Source organism: Metopolophium dirhodum, chromosome 9 (genome assembly GCF_019925205.1).
Source record: "Metopolophium dirhodum isolate CAU chromosome 9, ASM1992520v1, whole genome shotgun sequence".
Taxonomy (NCBI): Eukaryota; Metazoa; Arthropoda; class Insecta; order Hemiptera; family Aphididae; genus Metopolophium; species Metopolophium dirhodum.
Genome location: NC_083568.1, coordinates 32,096,771 through 32,124,648, shown reverse-complemented (window position 1 = coordinate 32,124,648; position 27,878 = coordinate 32,096,771). Strand labels below are relative to the sequence as shown.

Below are 27,878 nucleotides of genomic sequence, written 5' to 3'. Positions count from 1 at the left end.
CGTATCATATCGAAATGCTATAGGTCGAGAGCCCTGCTTGTTAAGTTATATAACTATATAAGATATACATTTAAATATGAACAGAAGTCTATACGATGCCCTAAAATCTAGAGAATTCTTACCTTTACGCTTGATTATAGGTAAATTGAAAGCTAACAACACAGAATTGGTTCTGTTAAATGCATCTTTGTCATGTTGTATTGTTGTAAGTACAATTAAGTCCTCTTAATGGAAAATAAAATATATTTTATGAACAAATGTGTAGATTTTTATAGTGGAGTATTATTTTTTCCACTTTTGTTTAATTACAAACATAAATATAAACATAATTAAACATGATTAAACAATAAATATAAATAGGTTCATATTCTAGGTTTACATGTCATGTAAATGGGTTATTAAATATAATTGGTATAATAATTTAACTTGTTCAATGTTAAGTAATACTTAAGTACAAAACTGATAATTACATAAATATTATACACATGTAAATCTAGCAATCCATATGATTTGTGTATGTGATATGTTTAATTATTTAAGCAATGCCACAAATAATATAATTGATAAAAACTACATGGCTCTTTAAATTGCAACAAAAATATTTAATAATATAAAATTAACAAATTGTTGCGAGTTTACATAACATTTAATTGATACAAATGTTGAGTGTCCAGTAAAATGTACAATCTTAAAAGTTATTATTATGATTACATCAGTTCACAAACACACTGATGGTTCTAACTGGACTTAGGCCTCAATAATTTTTTAGACGAGTGGCCTAGTGTCATAAACTTTTTTAGAGTGCCTTTGCTATGCGAGGAATTTGACGGCGACTGAGACGGCGACGCAACATCCTGTTTATCTTTTTTTGATTTTACCTTTTTGATATTCTTCAACAGTCTTTTGGAAAAGTTCTTTTTGCCATCCATAACTGTGGTATTTACTGGTTTGATACATGGCAACGTTTCATCTACATACATTTTTTCAGTTAAGATATTATTCTACAAATTTTATAATCATTATTTTTATAATAAATGTCTTAATCTACTATTTTCTATAAATTACAAAAGAAAAAAAGATACAATCACTAAAGCCATTCACATTATTAAGCAATTTATCAAAAATATTTAATAAGGAAGCATAATAAAATGTATTTAATTTGATTTCTATTTCTACGATTAAATAACTATAGTTAGTGAAGATGTGCATTTTGTGATAGTTTACAATTTTACATAAATCAAAATTTAAATGGAAATTATAAATAAATCATACCAGTCAATGTGTCAAAAGATTATAAGCTTTTTAAAACAACAATAGAAAAAAATATCATTTAATATAAATTATGTTTATATGAATCTTTATCATTGTGTATTAAATTTTATTATAAAATGAGACTAGAAAGAAAAAAAATATTTTTGAATTATAGTAGTCACAATATAACATTAACTATAGAATTAGTAGATTTTTAATGAAAGTATCAATTATATCTTTGCAATTATAAAGTAATAAGTCATAAATGTATTTCTGTTGAAATATAAAGAAAATTATGAATTTAAACATTTTTTTATGATTTCTAAAATGCTTTGTTTTTTTTTTGCATCATAAATAGATACATAAAAATAAACAATATATTATAACTGCTTAATTTTTGATATTATAGTGTGATGCTATTGACTATCAGGTTATTAGTTTACTCCTTGTGTTATAATGTTATATAGTACGTAATATTAGTCATTAGACTGCATGACAAATTTAGATTTGTAAATCACCCCTCATTCAATTAAATAGTATATATTGGAAATTCTCCACTCCAATTAAGCATCATTGAATAAGTCTTACAAATAATAAGACATATTATATTATATATTTAGTAATTTTACTTAAATTATGTTAACATTGAAAATGACACTTTTTTTTAGTTTGCAATTCTAATACAACACAAAATAGCTAACTAGCAACAGTGATTTCGGAAACAAACACAGTAATTATAAAATACAGAACAATAATTTTTAAAAGCTAATAATAAAGAGATGTTATAGTTAAGATATTAGAATTATGGATTTTAAGTTAAATTAATATAATACTAGGCAGCAAAAAAATTTAAAAATATTACACTAGCAATGAGAAAATGCCATATATAAGCATACACATGTGATGTTAAGTGAGCATGAAATTATGCAAACATTAACTAATTCTGTTCCTCCAGCAGAAAATACTTAAAAACATTGGATCCCTTCATATTTTCATTACAATAAGTCTTATATTAGAGTAAAATAAATTATCAGTTAATTGAAAATATCATAATCTATGATTGTAAGTTAATTTGTTTCCATATTTAATGTTCTATTGTATCATTTATTAATTTATTTAATGAATACCATTTTACTGGAGGGACAGAGACTGTTAACTTCAATATAGTGATATTTGAAAATAGAATTTTGAATTAAAACAGTCATCACAGGATTATAAAAGCAAATTGATGTCATACACATTACACATGCAATCACCTTAAAAAAACGAACAAAACGTCATTCCGCAAACCACTAATGATGTCAAACATATTTTTATACTAGTAAACTATACGATGGATATTTTTTGAACCTTGAGCAAAAGTTCCAATTTGATTGAACACACTACGATCTTCTTCGGCTTCACGCAATCTATCTTTTTCTAGATTTTCAACAATTTCATTGCGCCTTTCTACAACTTCAACCAATCTATTGAAACAAATAATATATTTTAAAAACAGTTTTTGTATTTTTACATATTAAATTCATTCTTAACACAAACCTTCGGATAAGTTCTTCTTCTCGCGCTTTTTCTGTATCTGTTTTAGTGTGGTCAGGCTTAGACATTAATACACGAATTTGATATTCTAATTCAGCGTGTTCTTCCTCAAAATTATGTTGTTTTCGCCTAAAAATAAGGTTTTTGTAATTAATTAAGTTACCTTGTAATTGTTTTTATAAAATACATACAGGTACATAAGTTCGGCGTGTTTTCGGAACAATTCATTTTTTTCATTAACTAATTCAAACAGTTGTAACACCATTTCTTCTACATCAACGTTGTTCAAATCTAAAATAAATTATATGAAAATAATAAACATATTATACACAATATAGGTACAATATACATTATACATACATAATATAACTCTATACACATACCTTCATTACACTTTAATCGTATATCTTTTTCCAATTTAACTCCTTGTCTCTCAAGCTCTTGCTGTTTTATTTCAATATCTAACAATTCTTGTTTTATATCTTCCATAGGCATAGGTTTAATTCGTCTCCTCTGTGGTATTGGACACTGAGGGGCTGGTCCTTTCTTTCGTTTCCATTTCCCATGTGTACTCTTGTGTAATCTGTATCGTTCCTGATTACTGGTTGAGGACGGTTCACTGCCACTACAACTGGAGTCTTCTAAACTATTAGGAGACGACATTTGCATACTATTTGAGTATTCAATGTTTCCAAGAGATAGTCTCGATACTGGGGGTAGTGGGGCTGGTTTTTTTTTTCGAGGAGTGTTTGAATAGGAAGATATACTGGATGCACTACTCTGCTTACGATGGGTTTGGTGCCGAGGTTTCGATATAGGAGACAACACCGTTCTAAAATAAAAGCATATTTTTATTAATATAAACAAGAATTTTAATGTGTTGTGACAAGTGGCGGTCAAATAGGGGAATGAGAAAGATAGATCTTTATATAGACATTTTATTGACATTTATGGAAAAAAAAAAGAAAATTGAAAATGCCTGTATAATGTATATAGCTCAGAGTCAAAATATTTTGAAATTTTATTATGTATTGAAAAAAAAAAAAAATTGGTGATTATTGTAATTATCTATGGTTATTCGTTTTTGAATTAAATCAAAATAACAAAACCTATTTTATTAAAAACTAGTTTTGTGTAAAAATTCACGTTTTACTTTATTTTATTTTTTTGTTTTACCTAATTATTTTAAAAACTACTGAGAATTTTCAATTTTGATCTCAAAACAAATTAAATTCATTTTCCCTTCACAAAAAATGCTGAAGTTGAAAATCAAAGAATTTTTTTCGCTACTTGTTGTGTATAGTCATACATTTTTTTTTAAATAAACACATAATTGTAAGATTATCAATACATTCATCGCTCCACTCAAAATCTCAAAGATGTGGTATTGTTATAAAAAAATTAACATTTTATCACAATAAAAATTAATCATACTAAATAATAAAGTTAATGTAACATAGCAAAATCATGTATATTATACCTACTGTATAATGTATTAGTCTTAAAAAGTTTAAAATTATTATTTAATAAAAGTTATTATAACTAATACCTACGGTAATACGGTGAAAACAGATAAAAAACAACTTTAATATGATTTATTATAAATATAATTTAAAACGAATGAAAAGCTACGGAAATTGCTTGAAAAAATATCTAGTCATTCAAATTGAAATTTAATGCAGAGATCAATCTACTCGAAAATAGTTTAAATTAACATATGAATTCTTACCTAGGTTTGGGCAATGGAGGCTGAGAAAAAGGTTCGTTTTCATCTTCATCACTCGAAAACGGATTCAAACTAACATTCTTCTTGCCTGCGAGTTCGTCGTCGTCCTCTAAATCGGACCCGAACGGATTAGTGCTATCTTTCTTGTTTTTGTTACCATCGTCTTCTTCGTCGTCGAAAGGATTCAAACTTTCAGGGTAATTGATTTTTATTGGAGATTTAATTCTTTTTCTAGGACTAGGAACCGGTACCTCTTTATTACTCTCGTAATAATCCATTTTAAGCAGCTTGTTGGATAGGGTTTTTATTTCGTAATCCTCCGGAGAGTCCAGCTGCAGCTCTTCGACTGGGGTATCGCTAACCGGAGGAAGTTCGAGGACTTGTTTCAGATCATCCGATAGCGGCGGTATCTGAACGACGAGTTGCGGTGTTTCGTCCGCGATATCGTCGTCGGGTGGATTCGAATAGTCCGGCAACGACGGAGGAGGAGGAGGAGGAGGAGGAGGTGACGACATGACGGGAGGAACGACATCGGGCAGTTGGTCGGATACGACGGCGGCAGCCGTGGCAGACGAGTCCGTCGCTCGATCCTCGTCCGGCTGCACCGATCCGCCTTCCTCGTCGGCGACCACCGCCACCACGTCGGACAGGGTTTCGCGACTGCCAGTGACGCTGGCCGAGGTTTTCGCGTCGCTCGATTCCTTCTTGTCGCTGTCCACCACTACGCCGCTGTCGTTGTCGTCGCTGCACGTGATGGCGGCCTTCTCGGTGACGGTGGCGGCCGTCAACGGGTCGGCCATTCGGAGTGTGACCGGCCGCTGCGCCTTTTTCGACGCTTTCACGTCGTCTGTACAATCGGCGGCGGCCAGCGTTTCGAACAGCGCCCGGCGGTCACCGACCAGCGATGACGACGACAACGACGGTGGCTGCGGTTGCGTCGTCGTCGTCGTCAGCGACACGGTCGGCGACACCGTCCGCTCCTCGTCCGGGCACGTTTCGCAGCAGTACTTGCCGTCCTGCGTCTCGTAGTAGTTGGCCACGCTCAGCAGGGCGGCGCACCGGGCGCACTTAAAACACGTCCGGTGGAATAGGTGGCCAGATATGAGCAGACGTTGGGCTAGGAACACGGACTGGTTGCACACTCTACAACCGCCAACGCCTGCGCCCAACTGAAACAAACGCGAAACAGATATAGCGCGCCAACCAGGATAACAATAACGGACTGCTGCTGCGGCTGGTGCTGCAGGTAAATATTTGGTTAGCAAAATACTTAATTTCATTTTTTTAACTATACAGAAAAATTAGGTATTTTCTAACTATAAGTATGAATTAATACCTACTAATCGTGTACTTTTTTAGTGATATAAATACGCATAAGACATGCATTGCATAAGCAAAAGTTAAATATATGTGCTAGGAACTTTGCTCATTATGAAACATTCTAGTAATTTCAAAATGCTTTGACGTCCTGAACTCCGGAACCTCCGTAAGTTAGATAACGATTATAATATGAATCTTTTCAAATCATAATCAAAAATAACAATTATTTTTTAATAAGAAATTTGACCAAAGTTTAACTTTTGAAAGTAATGAAAAACAAATTATTATCATATTTAATAAATCCAAAAGTTATTTTATGAGTTGATAGGTATAATATATGTATACTTAAAAATGGATGCCTTAGTAATAGGTATTTCGTGTTCATAAAAATAGCATTGAAAGTTTAAAATGCGAAAGTACTAGGTGGGTGCATTGTATTACTAGAATAAGATATTCTAGAAATCATAAGGAAAACTTACTTAACGTCCTATTAAAGATTGACTTCTCAGTGTGATCAAACACTTTGTATTTTTAAGTACAACAAAATTAAAATTAGTAGCATAAAATGTGAGTATTTTATATCAAGTACAACCATGGACAGAGAAATTGGAACATATTGCCATGTCAACAAATATTATATTAAAAATAACTAGCAAACGTAAACGAATAATCACTGTGACATGAAACACTGAACTAATGACACTAATTCTGAACATTTCATTGTAGCCTATAGGTTTATCTATAATTTTCTCTAATTAATCTTTAGTTAATTAAGCCATTGAAAATAATTTACTTCAAACAACAACTCACTGTGGTAATGAATGTAACCAATATAGGTGAGAATATTAGGTAGGATCGGCAAGGTCAAAATTCAACCACAATAAACGATAAACCGCAGTAAAATTAATGTAATGACTAATGACATTTAAAACAGTATTATAATTAAGTATCTATCTATAAATAAAAATGTCTAAAATACTGTTGTCTGTGTGTATCGTCTAAACATCGGTAGACATTCAATTTGATTTTCAGACAAAGGCAGCCAATGAATAAAATGTATAGTAAAATTATATTTTTAATTTACAAACATCCAACTAGTTGACTTTTGGTCAATATTTGTTAATGAATGGTATGACTTGTTATAAAAACACGTTGACTTTTACATGTATGAGTCATTTTACAATCAGAACAACTGGGTGTGTGAAATCACCACACCTTGTTTGCTATTGTATTGTCTTTCTCTATACACGAAGTTTATCTACTATTTCAAATTGGCATATGCTAAACGATGAACATTGCATTTGAATATATTATGGAAACGTAAGAATGAAATTACAATTCCATAATACAAATCATCAAACGTGGCAGAAGTTTTAGATTAATATATGCACATCGAGTACTAAGTTCAATATTTATTCATTAAATTCACTTTAAACTATATAATGATTCATTATAGAAACATTCAGAACATATTTTACGTGTCTCATCCTTTAAATGTAGAATTGACAAGCATTGTTACATCGAAATCTCCACTTTAAAAATCGTAGAAAGTATCTTAGTCTAATATTTTAATATACATTAATAAAAAAACAAAATAAACTGTCCTCGAATTTTACATGAACTAAATATTAAAATTAATTTTGAAACGCGAGAAACAATAATTTGTTTATTATTAAAAACACTATTAAAAAAGTTTGCTTGTCACTTTCACTCGTAAACCTTTTAATGTCTGTTTAGATTTATTTGGCAGCAACCCTAATCATGCAAAAACTATATTTTGTAAACTGTTTGATAGGTACTGTTAAATTATTTTTTATTTGTTATGTCGTATTGTAATGTATTTTGAAAGTAAATTTTTATTAATTTTATATTTTATTGTTATTTCTAATGTTCAACTGATACTGTTATAATTATTATTTTTTTTGAATAAATGGAATTTTAACTTTTAAATAAATCAATAATTTATGAATATGAGAACATTTTGACATGAAAAAAATTACAATATTTATACAAACACATATAATATATATATGTAGAATGTTTATAAATTATATTGACCAATATACCAAACGCGATAAAATTAAAAGTTTTAGAATAAAATTTGGATATAATTATTATATTCAAATTATATACCTATTATAGTATTATAGGTACTTCAGTATTAGTATAGAATACTTATTGCAAGTTTCGATTGTTTTTTTAAATTTATAATTATTAATAATTATTAGTTATTAGTGAGTAGAATAATAATTTACATCGGTGATTGAGTGTTTATAATAATTAACGCACCTGACAAGAGACCATCAAAATTCATTCGATCACAGTTGGACTTTTAAAAACTGGATAACCGCCAAACTTTAGCGACTTAAACTTCACGTACTTCATGCGAATCAGATATTATTTATTGTTACATAATAATATAAATAGGGTATACTTTTAAATGAAAACAAAAATAATAAATAAATGTATTTAGTAACAAGTGGAATAGATTATATATTACATTATATTCTCATAAAATCAATACTTCGAAACAAATAAATGAGTTATAAGAACTGTCTGAGCAATTTTTTCTATCAAATAGTGTATTAATTGTGATAAATACAAAGATTATACATTTTAAACGTTTCTAACGATTACCTAACTTATCAAATAAGTTCTCAGTAGTTACAAATTATAATATAAAAATATTTTTTTTTCAAGCCACTGTGAACAGAATACAGACAATGGTGGATCAGGATCGCTCTGGGGAATAGGAGGCATTATAGTCTCGCTATCCGTTCTCATCGGCACAAGCCAGAAGAATCTAATTATTATTAATTATACATTTGAGCATTATAAAAAAATCACATTATAAAAATAATTCCGAGCTGAGATCAGACCTAATAAATACTCATTTAATTTTTAAATAAATATTAATTTTACTATTAAAGCTGTCATCAAAATTTACTAAAGCAGATCTACACATGCAGTTTAAAATCTACGAAAACTTTCACCACACAACCCAAAGCATAATTTAATTTAAAAATTATATATATTATACATATAATATAATATATATATATGTATATATTTTACCTTCTAGCAGTAGATCTCAGGCTTATAAGACCCCATAAGATCCAAGCTGTCCTCCTGGACAATACAAATAAATAAACATAAAAATATAACGATCTGTTTGGGTTATGTATAAATAATAAAATTAAAATATAGTACATTTTGACGTAGTAAATTATTTTTAATGCTAAGTATGCATTCAAATTGTAAAAAATAAATAATAACAAATCATAAAAATAATAAATTAAAAGCTTATCGTTCTCACGAATATTAAGAATAAATCAAAGATTAAAATATGATATATATATATATATATATATATATATAATAACCATTATGACGTCAGATAAATTAAGTGAAGTAACAAATTTAAATTAATTTACATTTAAAACGAAATGCTTGAAAAGCATTTAACAAATAATCATAATATGTATAATTTATTACGCCAAAAAATAACAAAAATACTTAAAGAAATGTATTCATTTTAGATTAAGTGGCTAATAACTCTTGAAACACATAATCTAACTTTTCATATTTTGAAAGTTAAATAAAATTTAAATAAACATATAATATTATATTAAGAACTTTTTGTTAAAATAATCTCTACTAATACTTAGATGTAATTTATTATTAGATAAGTATAACGATTTCACACTTGAATAAATATTTTGTGTTTTTAAAATTGCGTCGTATTATTAATATCTAAGCAAAATCTAAGACGGATTAGGTTTAATACCTTAATGTGCCATCTTTTAAATATTATAAAACATATTATGCTATACTATATTTAACCCACCTATACTCAAGTGGTCCGTAAAAAAGTAGCAACAAACCCAATGAGCGAATAACTTTAACTTTCTTAAAATTATGTTTAAATCAATATATAGGAGTTCTTATTTAGTTCACAATTTATTCCGCAAACAAAGATTTTAAAAATGAAATTCAGATTTTTTTGTTTAATTATTGCAGGCATTTTTTTCAGACTAATCACACAAACCAATATTAAGTATGGAAGTACTTTAGAAATATTCGTTCATAAGATTATATGCAAGGTATTTTAATTGTTTCACTTAAAGTAACATATTATTGATTAAGTTGTAGGTAGGTATACCTAACTGTGTAATATTATTCAAAACATAGAAAAATATATAAATCATAACGTTTTAAAGTAATAAAAAATAATAAATTATAAAAGTTCTATACTATAGAATGTAACAAAATTGAAAACGCACAAAACACAGGGTGGTATTTTCAACCGTATTAAATTATACCGCATTCGGAAACACATTCCGCAGAATCAAAAAAATAAAAATTTTACTCTAATAACGGCAAAAGCTAATGATTAATGATTTATTAAATATTGAGCACAGATAAAAATATAATCCTATTAATAACATTACGAAATGAAATAAATGTGTTCACCTTTGTTGGAGCATTTTGACCGGATCCTGTATTAGTTCTTGGCCGTTCAACTGTGGTCGGCGATTCAGGTGATGTTTTCACAGGCGTCGTAGCTATGAATAAAATGAAATGCATTAATAATGAGAAGAGACACAAACGAAATCATAATCAAAACTGAAAGACGATGTCAACGAAACTAACTGCAGTAGGCAGTAGGTACTATAGCAGGCAATAGCGAGTAGTGTGCGGGGCGGGCATAATAATGAATTAAGACGCGTGGAAGTCACACTAAGTCAGAGAAGTATATTTTATTATTCTGTGAGCACAACATATTATAATTGGTTACATCCTGGATTTGCCAATGAAAGATTAGCAATGCTATATTTGACTAATAAACATTGGCTATAAATCAATTTAATTCTAATTTTCTTGACAGTTTAACCAGATACTAACAACCAACAAACTAACAAGGATAACACAAGTGTAAAGACAAGAATAAAATAGTTTTTAACTCATTTACTTACTTTTATATGTATCAAATTACAACAGTATGGACCAAAAATAAATTAAATAATCAACATCAGCATTCAATAGTCAAAAACTTAAATATTAGTTTGGATTTTAATATTATTTTAACTATTCACGACACCGAATGTTTTTTATAAACTTATAAATGTATACTATAGAATACATATTATATATTATTATAATACATGGATTTAACCACAAACACTATGAAGTAATAAAATAATTTTAAAAAAATATTTAAAAATGTTATATTATATTGTTTACCTATACCTATAATTTTCACCGATTTTTATATTTTGTTATAAATGTTTCTAATTAACGATTACAAGTTAATACAACTATCTTAAAAATGGATACCTTTTACATAATATTATAATATTTCTTTGTATTCATATTATATTGGTAACAAAAATAAAATTATTAAAATAAAACTAAAAATAGAGTGAAAGCTGAAAGGTAACAATAATAAGTACGTTAATACTATTAAACGTGATCTTCATTTTGATTTATATAATGAATGAGATAACAATAAATACTGTTCTCGTTACGAAATGCGTGGTGATGATAATTTTATTGTACAGCATAAATTTGCAGACATTTTTTTTTTAGGTCATTCACACAGTTAGTAATTGTGAATCGGTAGTAGGTAGGTAATAGAATTAGAGAAAACAGTGGTAGTAATATCGGCGATGTGTATTATAAACTGTTTGACTGTTTTTAACTCCGTGTAACGAACATGAGTACGAATTAAATCTATAGACTGGTGGTCAAGAGGTCAAACACTGAAAAAGTGCGTAACCTCGTACGAGGGTCAAATTATCAAAACGACTTACGGAACGAAAAAGTGAGAGAATGTTTTTCGTCTATTTTTTGTAATCTGCTAGTACCAATAATGAATTGGAATGAAGCCAAAATTCAAATTTTGAAGTCGCGGATAGACGTTTTAACAAAACCTGTTTTCCTACGAAAGGACATTGGTCAGTTGATCTACGTTAGGGCTGTATCAGGCAATGTTAGTTTTGCAGAATAGTGTATACAAAACAACGGATGTTTATCTTGTGTAATCTTCTTGATATGTTGGTTGTATTTTGTCTAGCATATTAATTTTGGGATATTAATATATTATGCCAAAGTTATTGCAATTGTGGAAATGTGTGGAAAGGACAAATCTAAAATCGCTATCAGTGAAAGTTTCTCATTGGGATCAACGCGCACATGTGACCTTAATAAATTATAAACAGTGTTGCGAGAACCGGTTTTCATGTCTCTATCACACTCGATGTCTTTCTCTTGTTATATGTCGAGTTGCCAAACGGCGCTGCTAAGTTAATCAGCACTGTATATACGTACTGGCCTAATTGTAGAAACGTTTTTAACTCCACCTATCAAACTGCGTCTCATGATTTTTCAAAGGTTACGGCTACTGACCCAGTGAAGATCACGATCAATTACAACATATTCGTAGATATGATCAAAGTCTAGGTACAATAATTAATATTTCGGATTAATGTATACTATTTAACAGTAATCATTCAGCTATATAATTTCAACTGTCAACAATAAATAAACGTAAATATACTTTAAGGAAAATTTGAAAATTATTTGAATACAATTGAAAATATTCTTATGTAAATTAGAACACATTGAGATTATATATATCTATACATGCTTAATTACTATATATACTTAATTAAATACTATTTGGTCATGATTAAAAATGCACCAAAGAAACTACTAGTTTGTAATCAATTTTGGGTGAATGGACCGTACAAATATAAAATTTGAAAACAATTATGCACTCCACGTTGAAAGATGAAATTTAGTTTAAAATATTCAACATAACATTTCATTGCAAGAAATAAATAATAAATATATTTAAAGAATTTACATTTTATTTTTACTTTTTATTATATCGTAGAAAATGGATTAAGTACTTAGTTAAATACTTAAATATAAGATTATTATTATACACATATTTATAATTTTGGTCGATGTTTAAAGGGGTATATTTTACCAGTTTATAATAACTACTACTAATAGGTTTTTATACCTCATTGGTGGTCTTTTAGGCCTTTCCATTCGACCAAGTCGATCACACGCACCCGATAGAAACAGGTTTCCTGCCACCATTTCCGGCAAGCTAAACATACGTGCACGCATGCACCGCCTTCAAATTACCATCCTGTGTAGAAGAGTCTACTTAAGAAAATTATCAGGAAAAAAAATCACATAGTCACGACGTGATTTTATTTTTTTCCCCCTATATATTCATTGCACATGTCCAGTAGTAGAAAAACTATTGGCAATTTCGGAAGAGATTATGTAAATACTTTTTACAAAATTACAAATCATTATGTAGGCAGTACTTGTGTTTCGAGGTAGTCGTGAATACAATATATAAAACTCAAACAAATTATTAAAATTATTAAAACACAGTGTTGTGTCAACAAGCTAATTTTTAATTTTTCAAAGGAATTAAATAGTTACTGTGAAACTCTTTTTGTGACTAGTTTAATTTAAATTAAACTAAAAGCCTAACAATAACATGATATAAAATATTACAAAAAACATGAATGAACATATATACCAAAAAATGATATCAAAATAAAAATCTTAATACAAACGTAGTACCTAGTATTGTTGTTGCTAATATTTTATATTATTATTAATTAATATATACTCCATGCTTTTAATTTTACTAAAACATCGTAGAAAAAAACAGTAAAAAATGTCAGTCTAATAATTACCTTGTGATGAGAATGTTTGGTAGAACTGTGATAGGTAAGTTAATATCGATAATCTGTCTGGTATTTCGACGCAAACCATGTCTTCGGGATCTAAAAGTGCAGGAATGCCCAGGTGATTTTCAGCCACTCGAAAAGCCAACTCATTGTTACCGTAAATATCATTTTTGTCCAAACTATTATAATCACTGAAAAATATATATATTATTAGTAGACATATTATTATAGAATCCTATTTTTTTTCTTTTTATGAACACGAAAATTGCAAGTATTAAACAGAATGGTATTTTTCCACGGTCATGATTTTTTGTGACATGTGCGCTTCATTTTCTATATAGGTACCCTGGTACCTATTGAAAAATTATTTTTCCTCGGGCAATTTTCTCTTCTATTTATTTCAAACATAAACCTCCCCGATGTTTTTGTTACGTTACATGCGTGTTTTATTATTATTATCTTTTTTAGTTATTATTTAATAGGAGATGAGAAAAATACTCATTTCATGGGCATGGAAAATATGCTACAATAACCGAAGCGAATTAAAGATTTGAAACCTATATATTGTATACACATTATACGTGACACTGAACTTAAGCGACCTTGACTTCATCTTAACACATAAATATAGTAAAAATATTGGCAGCTATACTAGACTAGGGAAAGGTTATTAATCTCTAAACATAATAAAAAATACAGAATTAAAATACGATGATCTTTCTATCACACTTTCCAATTTTAAATGCATTAACAAGTCTGTTGTTACATTTGTAACAAGTCTGTTATTACAAATGTAACAAAATAAAGTATATAGCTAGTCGATGGATTAGTTTTAAATTAATATATAGGTATATAATGTAACTGCAACACCATTGGTTTTAATTATTAAAATACATTTTACTATGTAATATGAGTAAATAGATATAAACAGGACCAAAAAATGAAAATAATATCTGTTATTGAGTGAAAATGTTACTTTATTCTTTATTATGTTTATGCTGTAAACACCGACGAAAACATCCAATATATTTTAAGAAAATTTCGATTTTAGAAGGAACTTAATCCAACAAAGCATTACTATAAACAGTGGCGGATTTACGGGAGGGGGGGGGGCTCCAGACACTGATGTATACATATATAATTAATTAATTAATATTATAAAAATAAAAATAATACATTTGAAATACATATTATTTTTTAGGACCCCCCCCCTAGAAAAATTTTGAAAATCCGCCACTGATTATATAGGTAACTAAAAAGATCAAATGTATTTATAGCTGTATATGTAACTGCAACGTTTTTCAGCAAATTATAATAGACAAGTCACTATTATATAATAGTGACTTGTCTATTATAATTTACGTAACGTAATATCAAAAGTTCTGAATTTTATAATAAGTTCTCCGTATACAATTTTTTGTTAAACTGTATTTTTTTATATAAGAGTGTAAAAAAAATGATGGAAAATAAAATAATAATGTTTAATACTAAAATATCCAAATACTTACATCAAATCAGGTCTAAAATGATGAATAAGAGCACAAAATGCAAGTCCGTCTTTCCATGAAGTAGACATATTTTCAATAGACACTCCATCGTATCCTTGAGTCACTCGCTTACACCATAGTTCTAATGCTTTAGTGCCACGTCTTTCTCCCATTTTACTTGTTTCAAAAGCTAAAATAAAATACACGAATAATTAACATACAATTAATTTATAAGTTGGTCTAATAACTATCTAATAATGATATAATGATATAAAATCCATATCGAATATTTCTTATGCAATAATGAGATAAAGAAATGATTAAATATTTAAAATATTTTATGGATGTAGCCAGTGGCGTAGCTGGGGGGGTGGGATGAATGTTCCCCCCTTGGAATTTTTTAATACACGGTTATAGCCTATGTTCAATTTGGTAATAAAATAATATAGTATTTAAATAGCCCCCCCCCCCAACCTTGATTAAACCCAGCTACGCTACTGGGTGTTGCTAATAAGTAAATGTAATCTATATATTATGAATAGTCTTGCTCTTAGGGCCAGTTGTACCATCTCCGATTAAAGTTAACCGGAGTTTAATTGGCCGAATTTAGTCAAATTTGGTTAAGTGTCTGTTATCAGATAGCGTAATCGAAGTTAAGCGTAATCGAAGTTTAACCATAGACGTTACAACTGGCCCTAATAGTTGATTTTATTGATTTTATCGATTTTAAAATTAAAAAAAAAAATACATTTACAGTAAATATTACTCAATAGACCTAAAATGACTCAATATTTTAAACGTAATTTAAATATTTACAACACTAATAAATTTAAAACAGTAATCGGACATTGGGAAGTATACATAAACTAACCTTCCACGTATTGGTTCAAAATCACAAAATGGTGTTCTAACAGCCTTAAACGTAATTTTTTTCTTGTATATTTGTTTTAATTGTTTAATTATATATTTATATGGTATATTTAGTTTAAGCAACATGTTTCCAATATTATTAATCAAAAATGTATAATACCTAACTACCTAAGCTAAATAAGCATATGTAGTTGCATAAAATTATACAACCTAACCTATTGTAATGTTAAAAAATTATTGATTTTGATCAACCTATAATAATATGTGCCATACACCTATTAAATTACAACTTAAAAAGTATTTATTTTTTTAAATACATTATACTTTAATTATAACTTAGTTTATACTAGGTACATCATATATTAGGTATACACAATGTCCAGCCTTAAAAAAAGGCGATATGTACTGTATATATGGTTAGCTCATTAACAATTTTCCGTTTTTTTTCCAACGGTACCTGATTGTGAATATAATAGATATAAAGCGTTTGTTCTCTTGCGGTCAATACACACATGTGAAGTGTATAACGACTAGATTATATTGTTGTGAATCTTGCTGGACTTATTATATTTTTTTCGTTGAACCCGTTTGACGACACAATGAAACTATACCCGCTTGTTACATAACGGATTATTATTTTATTTTTTTAGTTTAAAAAAGTATGTATGTATCTTAATACACTGATATTGTAGAATTTTTTTCACGTTAATAGACAGCAGATAAAAATGTAGAGGTCGATAACATTTAACAAGGGTTTATCGCAAAGAGTAATTACTATAGATATTATAACCTATATTTTAATAGTTAGGTAGGTATTAAGTATATTAACTATAAAAAAAAACTTTTCAATTTATATAAAAAATAAGTTAAGATATAATTTGTTGAAGATACATAAAAATATCTCATCAATAATATAAAAATACATTTTTTTAATCCACATACGGCGCACGTATGTAAACACGAAACTAGTATTTGTGCATTATATTTTTTAGAAGTTAGAAATAGATGATACCATAAACGTGTGTATAGTTTTTTTAGAATAGTTATGAAAAAAAAATTGCGGAAAACAACCTGTAAACAACTACCAAAGAAAGGTGAAACTTACAGAAAACTAGTAAAATCTATTTTAGTAGTTTTGTTGTAATTCAAGAAATAATGATTATAAGGACTTGTAAATCATATTATTTTGATTGGTTGTTCCTTTTATTATTTAAGTATAGTTGTCAATAATTAATGAGGAATGTTTTTATTGACATTCCATAATACTACATTATGTTGCACAGAAAAATATCCAATACATGTTATGAGTACCTTTTGTTTTTTTTTTTTAATTTAAATTTTTTTCTAGGGTATTTAAATATCTGACGAGTTGAATAAGCTGTTGATTCGTTTTCCGTTTTAGTAATATAAAACAGAACAATACGAATTTCAATTTGATAAGGCAGTACAACATTAGTTTGGTCAAGTTTCATTTTACATTCATAAATTACGTATATGGATAATCTATAGGAACTTTTTATATTCAAAACCACATATGGAATTCATACTTAAGAAACAACATTGATGTATAAATTTACTTAGTAAAAGTGCTTTACACGATCCTATTTCCTGACAACTTTTTAATTTATGTAGCATATAAGTTAAATAATGTATATTGTATAATAATATAGTGTTATAGTCTATTTCTTTTAAAATAAACTTGATAGATGATAGATCTGATTGTACTTGAACGTCTCCGAAAATTGAATTCAAACGCAAATTTATTATACAAGGCTGTAATTCTACAAGTTACCTTATACGGATTTAACGGATATCAGGGTAAGTCCTTGGGTCTTCTAAATATGGACAAATATAAATGGAAATAAAGTAAAGAAATTTATCTTGGTTATATTTTTTATTCTGATTTTTGATATATCTAGGTTTCCGTCAACTATGTACTAAATAATATTGAATATTAACATAATACGATGGTAACCGGTAGGAAATAAGACAAAACTATTGAAACAAACAATTATTCTAACTGTATATTATATAGTAAATTTACTACGCCCATAACGAAGTATAATATTTAACACATAATATAAAGCTTGTACCTACATAAACACAAAACTTTTTGTAATAGGTATAACATGCAAAATTAGAATGTTAGTTATAATTTGAATACAATTATATATTATATATATATTTGAATAACTGTAAAATTACTTTTAAAACTCGGTTAAATTAATAAACATAATATACGCTCATAATTATTTGCTAGTTATACAATTTTCATCAATTAACATTTTCAAATTAGTGTCTATACCTAAGTACAAAATAAACTGTTTTGGTAAATATTTTGATATCGTATACCTACCTATAATTTAAGAAAAAATATTTTGCTTTATTATCTTTACATATACGATTGTGTTGGTTAATTAGTATACTATAGATACAAGTCGCATGCAAGAAATTGCTAGTGTGACTATAGAGAAAACATGCATGTACCAAGATCACATAAACGACCGGTTCTAAATGCATATATTATAAATTATAATAGACGACTGGTTAACGGTTTAAAATAATGCGACTTTCCAGATGATGGCCAATTACTTTGTTTTGCATAGCGCATATATAGGATATAATATTTACTACTGTGTATAGCATATAAGCACGTCTAGTTTTTGTTATAGAAATCTCAACTCTACAAATATTAGAAATAATATCATACAATGTATAACATAATAACTGTCATTCCATATAATATAATATATATATATGTATACAACGGCATACAATATAACACAAATTAACAGTATAATCAAACATTATACCTATAATATGATTGTTTGAATATTGAAATTAGACTTAAAATATATTAAACGTTTAAAAATCTATTTCTAATTTACTTAAACACATAAATTATGAGTGGAACAAAAAAAAACAATATACTAATAGAAATGGAATAATACAATTAGTAAATTTATAGTTCCATAGTATTTCTATACTCTAGTACCTAGTTCATGATTATTTTATCACAACTTTTTTTATCACTAATATTTCAAGAAAATGTAACGCAAATGCGGCCTAGATGTCCAATTTGAATATTAAATAAAAATATTGTCAGATAAATGTTCTAAATTTCAAAACTATTGTTATTTTACGAAATATTTTCAAAAATCATTAAAAGTTGGATACTTATATAAATGTGTGTAAAGATGTATGATACTATAATTCACAAATATACTTTATCTATAATTAAAACATTTACATAAAAAAGATGAATTTATTCTAATAGGAAATCTTAAATTTTAAATTTAGAATCATATATATCTGTATCAACAATTGAACCATAAACCTATCTATACATGACTAATACCTAACCTACCCTAACCTAACGTATTCATTTTTTTAAGTGTGGACATTACTATAGACAAAAAAATAAAATAATTATTTTCAAAATCCTACACTTGATATTTTTCAATTGTTATCTTCGTTACACCTATGTGCATTTTTGTTATGAATATTGTAAAAATTATTTTCAAAATCCTACGCACGTTATTCATTTTGTTTCTAGAATACTAATAACAGAACATTGGATGCATAATAATGTATACTCGAATGTATATAAGGCATGGGTATGATTATATTATAATACACAAAAATTGAACAATGAACTATTAATGATAATGTGGTTAGGGCTTTACTACACCAAACAACTTGAGGTACAAATTATTTATAGAGGGAATAACATGATACGTCGAAACGTGTATTAAAATTTTAGTCAATTTCAAAACATATTATTAAATATTAGGAATGAAAATTGTTATAAGGTATAAACAATTTTTATAAATCTCCAAAACAGTATTTTAATAATAGTTTTAAACCTGTTAACTTAAATATAGGGAAGATTTTATTTAATGCTTATAGTATAATATGAGAAACTAAACTTATTTCATACTATTACTACTTATTTAGGTATATATCGAAATTATTTTTATAATATTATTAAGATACTATTGTAGCCCACTTACCTAACTAATAATTTTAAATTTATTTAATTTATATAGCTATTTATTCATTATAAATAGGTAACTAACTAATAATAGGTACTACATAATAAATAAAATAATAATTATTTGTATGTGTGCACTATTATGTCAATACAATAACTAGTAATAAACCATAATAACACATATATTATTTATCTACTTTAACATCCTGTGCGGAAGTAAGTTCCAATGCGCCACTGCTGTACACCTGTATACAAGTCACACTCATATCCCATTACCTACAGACTTTTTCCCACACTGAACAAGTTCATTTGTGTTTCCGGACCGACGAACACATCAGGCAGAATATGCACATATCCATCCGGTTGTCGTTCGGGTCTACAAGGAAACCAGTTTAGCCACACAATAATAATGGTCATCTTACACTCTAACAGGACAATACTCAAATTACAATATTTAGTTACTATAGTTTAAAAAAAAAATATGATGATAAATATCGTTATAACCCAGTATCGAAGATGTTTCATAATACACAATTAATTCACCCACGAGGCCATAAACTCACATCAAAGTCACATAATATTGTATAAAAAAATCACTGTAATACCTTATAAGTTATAAGCTATTATATATCAGTACCTAAGTTCGTCATAACTCATAAATAATTGTCCTTATAAAATTAAATAAAAAATTGTATTTTTCTGGATAAAGGAATTCATTTTATATTTAAGTTATTACCTAGATATTTTTAGTAAAATCATTTTTAAAATACCTAATACCATATTATTATACTTATACACACTAACGTACCTATGCATGAATTAAAAACAAAATAGGTATGATGTAGCTTCCAGTTTCAGACGATCAATTTGTCAATATAACGTCGAAAGAAATTTCATTCGATAATTTGAACAACATATATAGGTAGGCACGTCTATATTTGTCTATTTGTCAAATGATACGCTCCATTTAACAAACAGGATTTTGTAGACCAAGGTTTGAAAGAAAGTATACTAAACATAAATGACATTGATAGGAAGAAAGTTTCATTAATTAATGTAACTATCGTCTATCTCTAAAACTTTAATTATCATTTGATTCTTGTCAATCTGAAATTTAACTTGTGCAATTTGATTTACATTTATATAAGAATTATACATCAACAAGAAAAAGATTAAATTGCACGAGGAATATTCTTGATATAGGTACTCTCTTGTTACCGAGACTAAACCACAACATGTACCGTGCATGTTATATACACGCAATATCATACACGACAATCGAATTTCTATACATCTGACCAGCAATATAAATAAATTGTAATGCAGAAGTGGCTTGGTACAAATTTAGTTCTCCGCATGGCTGCCGAAAAAAAAGAGTGCACCAATTCTTCTTTTATTCAATATGAACTGGAATTCTGGCATAGGTTAGCCACACGAAGGTAAGCCAAATAGCGTGATTACTTTCTTTTTATCCTAATCCATATTGCATTGTTAGGAATTAAACTTACATTTTATATTTTAAATAACTCAATAAAAATCAATTTTTTAATACACGAGTAGTATTAATGTAGAATGAGACTATCGATATTTTACCACGGCTAATACAGTAGTAGGTAAGTACACACATAAGACACAAAAAAATAGAAATATATTATAATTTATAACAATATAATATAATTATGTATTACATGAATAATAAAAATAAAATACCGGAGTGTCTGTCAGGAACTCATTGACAATATCAGTCCAGATCCAAAATTGTCTGCATCAACATTCAAAAATTAAATTTTATAAACAGCCAAACTTATAAAATGTTACAACTAACTTATTTTTCTGTAGACATGTGGTTAACTAACTAAAGGTATAATATTATTAATACCTGGGAAAATAATATTATATAGTGGTTTCACACTCGCTCGTATTATCTAAGGACTGGAAACTAGTTTATACTTTATCCTTATCGTATTATGACATCGATTCATATCTATCTAGTATACCTACCTACCTAAAATATTATTTCTACACAAATATTACGAAATAATAAACTTCGGGTCTCAGTATAATCAGGGTTAGTCAATATTTAAAACATGTGAATCTGAAAAATAATTTTATCTTCATTATAGTATTGTTTTACTAGTATATTATATTTTTGTATGTTACATTTAGATGAGCACTATTTTCACTTTTTTAGATGTTTGAGAATATTATAGATGCTATAATTATATAAGTAAATAACATTTAATATAAATATAAATTATATTATATGCATTACCTATACAACTTTCTGAACATATTTTTCATTGTAACTTGTAAGTTTCGGTCAATTTCAGAATATTTTGTGATATTATACTATAAATAACTATAGGTATACATTTAAGATAAAAAAAACTGTTGATATAAAGTAAATTTTACCGAAGTCAACCTACTCGTAAGCCTACTCGTATTTACAGTCTGAACTTGTATTCTACTGTCTACTTTATAAAGTCGTAGAGCAAATCAATTGTACCACATATATTTTTATATTATTTTATTAGAGCTTCGTCTGGGGGTTACTTTAGATTAAATTTGGCAATTAAAATATATAAATCTCAATTTATAAACTTATAAATCATTGTAAATTATGCATTTACACTTATTTATTAGATTCTGTGAACAAAATTAAAAAGTCAAACTTTTATTAATTAACACAGGTAAAAGATTTAAAAACATGTTTCTCTCAACTCAATAGTTGATTGATAAGATAGGAGTAATTGGACCAAATATCGCTCTCTTATTCACATTATTTCTTGCGTTTTCGTCGTTTACAAACTGTGTTTGATTTATCCGACAACCACAGGGGTCCCCCACAGACGCCTATTATTAATCCTGTCGGCTTTGAAAAAAGAAGAATAAATTCAAAAAAAAAAGGTATTTTTAAGAACAAGCACCGCTACAAACATGTAGGTACCATACAAATTAAAAGGCTTATTTCTTTTAAACTCGAGGTACCAAAAAAAACCTGTTATGATTTAATCTAGCCTCCGGGGACAATGGCTTTTATTTTATTATTCGATCTCGTACCTAGTGGTTATTTACCAGTTCAATGTTAATGTTGTTTTGTTGATCAAACGAACTGGTTGCCGCCACTCAGCAGTGAGAATCGTGACCTAATAATCCTATTTTAATTTTCTAACAGAAACGATACAATACAGATTACAATAACTGCATAACCTCTTATCAGTTGTACTTAACATTAAAATACTAAATAGAATATTTTTTTCTTAGTTGTAGTTTTGCAAATCAATATTAAAAACTAACTACTATACTTAATTATTGATTTAGTTAAATAAGATAAGTCAACAAAGGTATAATAAAACCAGATTTATATAATATATTTACGTGAAATTTATTAATATTAAATCTACAGTCCAAAATATTTGATCTCGAAACAAAGAGTTTTTTTTAACCTTTAAAAGTTGAATTTATAAAAGCGGAAATTCTGTCATATTTTAACAAAAACTAACTATTCAGTATAATAGGTACCTAACCCATCTACTATTGAAAAAAAACAGATGCATGTGTTACTTTTTTTCTCGTTTTTTTTTATACATGAAAATAATTATGATGATGAATATAACAGTATAAAAACAATACACTTTAATAATATGTCCCTAAACGTTTTTCATCATTTTTGTAATCTTCTTGAAAATTGCCGTGAAATTTAAAAACTCAAGATACAAACTGACCTATCTAAGTAACTATATATTATGTGTCTAGTTTCTATAGGGACAGTTCAAAAACATGAAAATTTGTAACAGATGTTGCCTCAGAACATGTTTTACAATAAAATCAAAATTAGGTACGTAGGTATTGTTTTATAGTAAAAATTATAAACAACAAATGATAGTAAAATAATAAAATAACCTAACATAAAAAAATATATTGTTATTTCAAACAAGTGGGTGGGTAAACTCAACAGGTAATAATGAGTAACATAACTTGACTCCACAGACAGAATTATTATTATGTTGTTTTTTTAATCGAACACAACACAACGAAAATAATTTTGTTTTTAAATAATAACATTATAGCCTATAGGGATGCATTAATGATCGAGTGTCAAAAACGTCCCTCCCGTTACATACTTCTTCTCTATGCCCAAAGGATAACGCAGACACTCCGGTCTCTAATTAAGAAAATATCAGACAACGGTGTATAGGTAAGCGGTTAACAATAAACGTCATGAAACAAGTTGTAAAAATATTACCTATTGTTTGTTTGTATTTATGGTGCAAGTGGAATACTATGGGGGAGAAAAATAGTGAAGAAAACCAAGAATGAGAGGGATAAGATCTGGTCAAATATATGGATGAATTATATACATTATATGTGTATATAATATAATAATATACAGGGTGTCCCACGAGGACTTACCCATTGCGATATCTCCTGAGATAATAAATATATCATAAATCTGTTTTTATTAGACTCACAGAGACAAGGACTACACATATTTAATTTTTTTTAATTAATTACATTGTTTGGTAAAAAAGTTTAAAGTTATTTTTTTATTTTTGAAACAATTGAAGATAGCCATTTTATAGATTTTTGTGAAAATTTTGACTTTTCTACATTTTATTTTTATTAATCTCATGATTTTTAATATTTTTTTTAGTTAATAAGTAAAACGGCAAAAAACCGGTTTGTCCGGGCGGTGAATTTCCCTCTACGGCTAATTGGTATATCCTCACGGGACACCCTGTATAGTATATACAATGTGCCATGCACAGAGCCATGCATGTGCAGTGTGCACCCCACCTACCCAACATTATTTTTATTTTTTTCACGCTTCATAGCCCATGGGTCCTTAACAAACACGTATTCAAAAGGTGAACCATCACTAGGGTCGTTTGGGTTTGATTTTTATCTGGCAATAACCTAAAGCAATATTTCTTAAACTATACGCGCAGATGTCTAAACTCTAACCCTCTTTAATCTGAAAATACGCAGGACTCGAATTGTGACCATTATTAAGCGGTAAAATCAGTTTCACGTAGCAACCCTTCAAAATACTTATATTTTAATTTAATAAAATATCAGATAAATTCCTAACAAAATTAGGTAAGTTCCTAATATAAAGATAAATTAGACCAAAATGTTTATTTTTAAAAAAAAAATGTTAAGTACAAATACTTAAGTGTTTTAAAACGATAAATTGTAATAAACAACACATTGTTAATATATCTTTACAATAAAATCAATATAATCAATTCATGATTTTAAGTACCTGCCGGCTGCCGCGCATTATAGACGGTATCGCAAATAACTACATACCTATACCTATCTATATACCAATTTATAAGTACGGAGACGAACGCATACAATAAGAAATAATATAAGAATATAAAAAATTATATATTATACAGGCAGACCGCAGAACTACAGGTACCCACGTATATAATAGACGTATAATTTTGTGTATAGTGTTTAATTGTGGTGGGATCGCGAGGAGAAGGTATACCTTCCTTTTTATAAACAACATAAAACTCGTTAAGTCTTCAAGAACGTCCGTTTTTACGTCTCTTTTTATTGCATTTTTTTTTTATTACTTACACGCTGTTTATATGGCTGTAATATGTGTAGTGTGCATAATGTATGGAATACGTATATAATTTAAATACCATATATATATATATATATATATATTATAGTCGCAATTATTTTACCGCAGGCGCAATACGGATCTCAGGCCGTGGAACACAGAAGCCGTAAACACCAAAATCCATAACACCGTCTCCTAGTTCAAACTATTTGTGTTAAGTCTGGACTCTGGTGTTGGGAAATCGTCTCATTTCACTCACGTCAGCACAAGCCAGTATCGGATGGATTATTTATCATTTAACATGTTTTGAAAGCGCATATAGATAAAGTAAACTATAAATCATGACATTCATAAAAACCATTTTACGTGTAGAGTTCAATATGACAAAAAAATTGTGAAGATTTTGTTGAATACAGACGCGTTACACATTCCATATTTTTTTTACGCATTTTCTATGTTATTTTTTTTAGGTACATGAAAAATAAAAAACTGACCTATTTATAATACAATTTATGTTGATTGGGCTACACAAAAAATGTGCCTACCTATTGTCACAAAAAACCGAAAAAAAATTATGTGAAAACATATTACCTATTGTACAACTAATATAATATATATATATAGATTATAAAATGCGATGGCAGTTTTAGTTCAGTGTGTACGACAACGAAATATATAAAGATAAGTAACAAAAATATTACGTAATCAACTTACTCGTAACATCCGCACAAGCTCTACGTTTAAAATTAATTGAGTATGACGAATTGCATAACACCAAATTTTGAAGAAAAAATGATAGTTACTTTAATACTTACATATTATTATGATGCATCGATTTCATTCCAAAATACACACACTTAATATTATATTATATAGGTCGGTTTCTACAACAGGTACAATGCATTAACCGGGTTATCTATTGACTACTATTATCTATATTATACATAATATTATGAATGGGCTAGTTAGTATGCGATGTAGTATAGGTATAATGTTTACTTAACGAATTGTTTGGAGTATTAGATAATGATAAACGAGATACCTAATAAATTAATTCAAAATATTGTTATTTAACTAACTAAATTTTGTTTTTTTACCGGTTTTTTAAAAATTGTATTCGTTTCTATAGTGATAAACAAAGCGTTAGAAAAAAATAGCTTAGCAATAGGGTATTTTGGTGGTTTTTCCCGTGGTATTATAAAATTATTGAGAAAATTGAAAAATGACCTCTCTTAAGTACCATCTTGATTCAATTTACTAAAAGATAAGATATGTATATTATGTTGAAATCGAAGCACTCCTTATGGTAGAAATTTTGTTTACAGGATACAAAAAATAAACTTTATTGTAAAACCACTAGCTTCCTCACTCCGCTCAGAATCTAAAACTAATAAAAAAAATCTACTACTACACAACTTTAAATTATTGTAACTTTGTAAAGTACCTAAGTGCAAACAATTGTATCTTCGATGGAGGCCATAATTGTAATACTTTTTAAAATTATAGGTACTCATATTGGCCAATTTTAGAGTAGGTACCTACGTATACCCAAATATACAAATCACAAATATATCATAGAACAGTATACAGTATGTTTGAAAATACAAAAAAACTAATTGATTTTACGTAAATAAAACAACAAAATAAATAAACAACAAACAATTCGCCGGACAAACATTGTTAAGAGTAAGCGAAAAGGTAATCTTTGCACTAGCGGAGGCGCACTTGCCAGCCTACTTATAATACCATGTTGTGATAACTGACAATTTTCAAACAAATTGACATAAATTACAAAATAATTACAGAATAACTACACAATAATAAATTGTTAATCCTACACACCCACCTCTATATATAGATTTTTTTATTTTGTATTCTATCGATCGAGATACACCCTAAACGATCTCGGATACAGACAATCGCAATAGATAGGTAATAATAATAATAATAATAATCGTCAGCAATGATGGCTGAGCGTACCAAGTACTGACCTGATTCGGAAATTTAGCTTAAATTTTATGTCGGTTTCCCAGCCAACTGGAAATCGATATTAGGGCGTAAATGCGTAATGTATGACTGAAATATAATATCGCCGATATTGTCGTGGACCGTACTTGTCAGTTGCACCTGCACCTTCGGTTCGGAATATTGTTGTCGCGTATCAACGGCGAGAGAACGAGCGAAAAATTGATAACACGCCGGAATTTGATAAGTCGAAAAATGTCAAAATAATAATAAAGAACTGTTCACGGACGACGCGAGAAGCGGTGACGTTATAACGCAGCAGACTGACGAGTGACGACTGACGACTGGAGTAGCGCCGACTGCCGAACACGCCACACGGTAACCGGGGAACGTAACGCTACGAGAATTAGTAACACGCGACGCATGT

General features: G+C 28.4%; 1 protein-coding gene across 3 annotated transcripts; it reads right to left on the bottom strand.

The window, feature by feature from the left end:
* Positions 1-262: 262 nt before the first annotated feature.
* Positions 263-27,878, bottom strand: LOC132951690 (MICAL-like protein 2). Of its 3 annotated transcripts, none has more exons than XM_061023564.1 (10): positions 27,478-27,876; positions 15,063-15,231; positions 13,561-13,745; positions 10,307-10,398; positions 4,517-5,682; positions 3,171-3,619; positions 2,979-3,078; positions 2,791-2,916; positions 2,602-2,717; positions 263-970 (listed from the first exon to the last, which is right to left on the bottom strand). In XM_061023564.1, exons 2-10 carry the CDS (start codon positions 15,212-15,214, stop codon positions 738-740), a joined length of 2,619 nt encoding a protein of 872 aa, XP_060879547.1. In that variant the 5' UTR covers positions 15,215-15,231; positions 27,478-27,876; the 3' UTR covers positions 263-737. The 3 variants fall into 3 exon arrangements, 2 of the variants coding, with proteins under 2 accessions (XP_060879547.1, XP_060879548.1); XM_061023565.1 differs by lacking the exon at positions 27,478-27,876 and adding an exon at positions 21,616-21,730; XR_009665378.1 differs by having other exon boundaries at positions 833-970; positions 2,508-2,717; positions 27,478-27,878.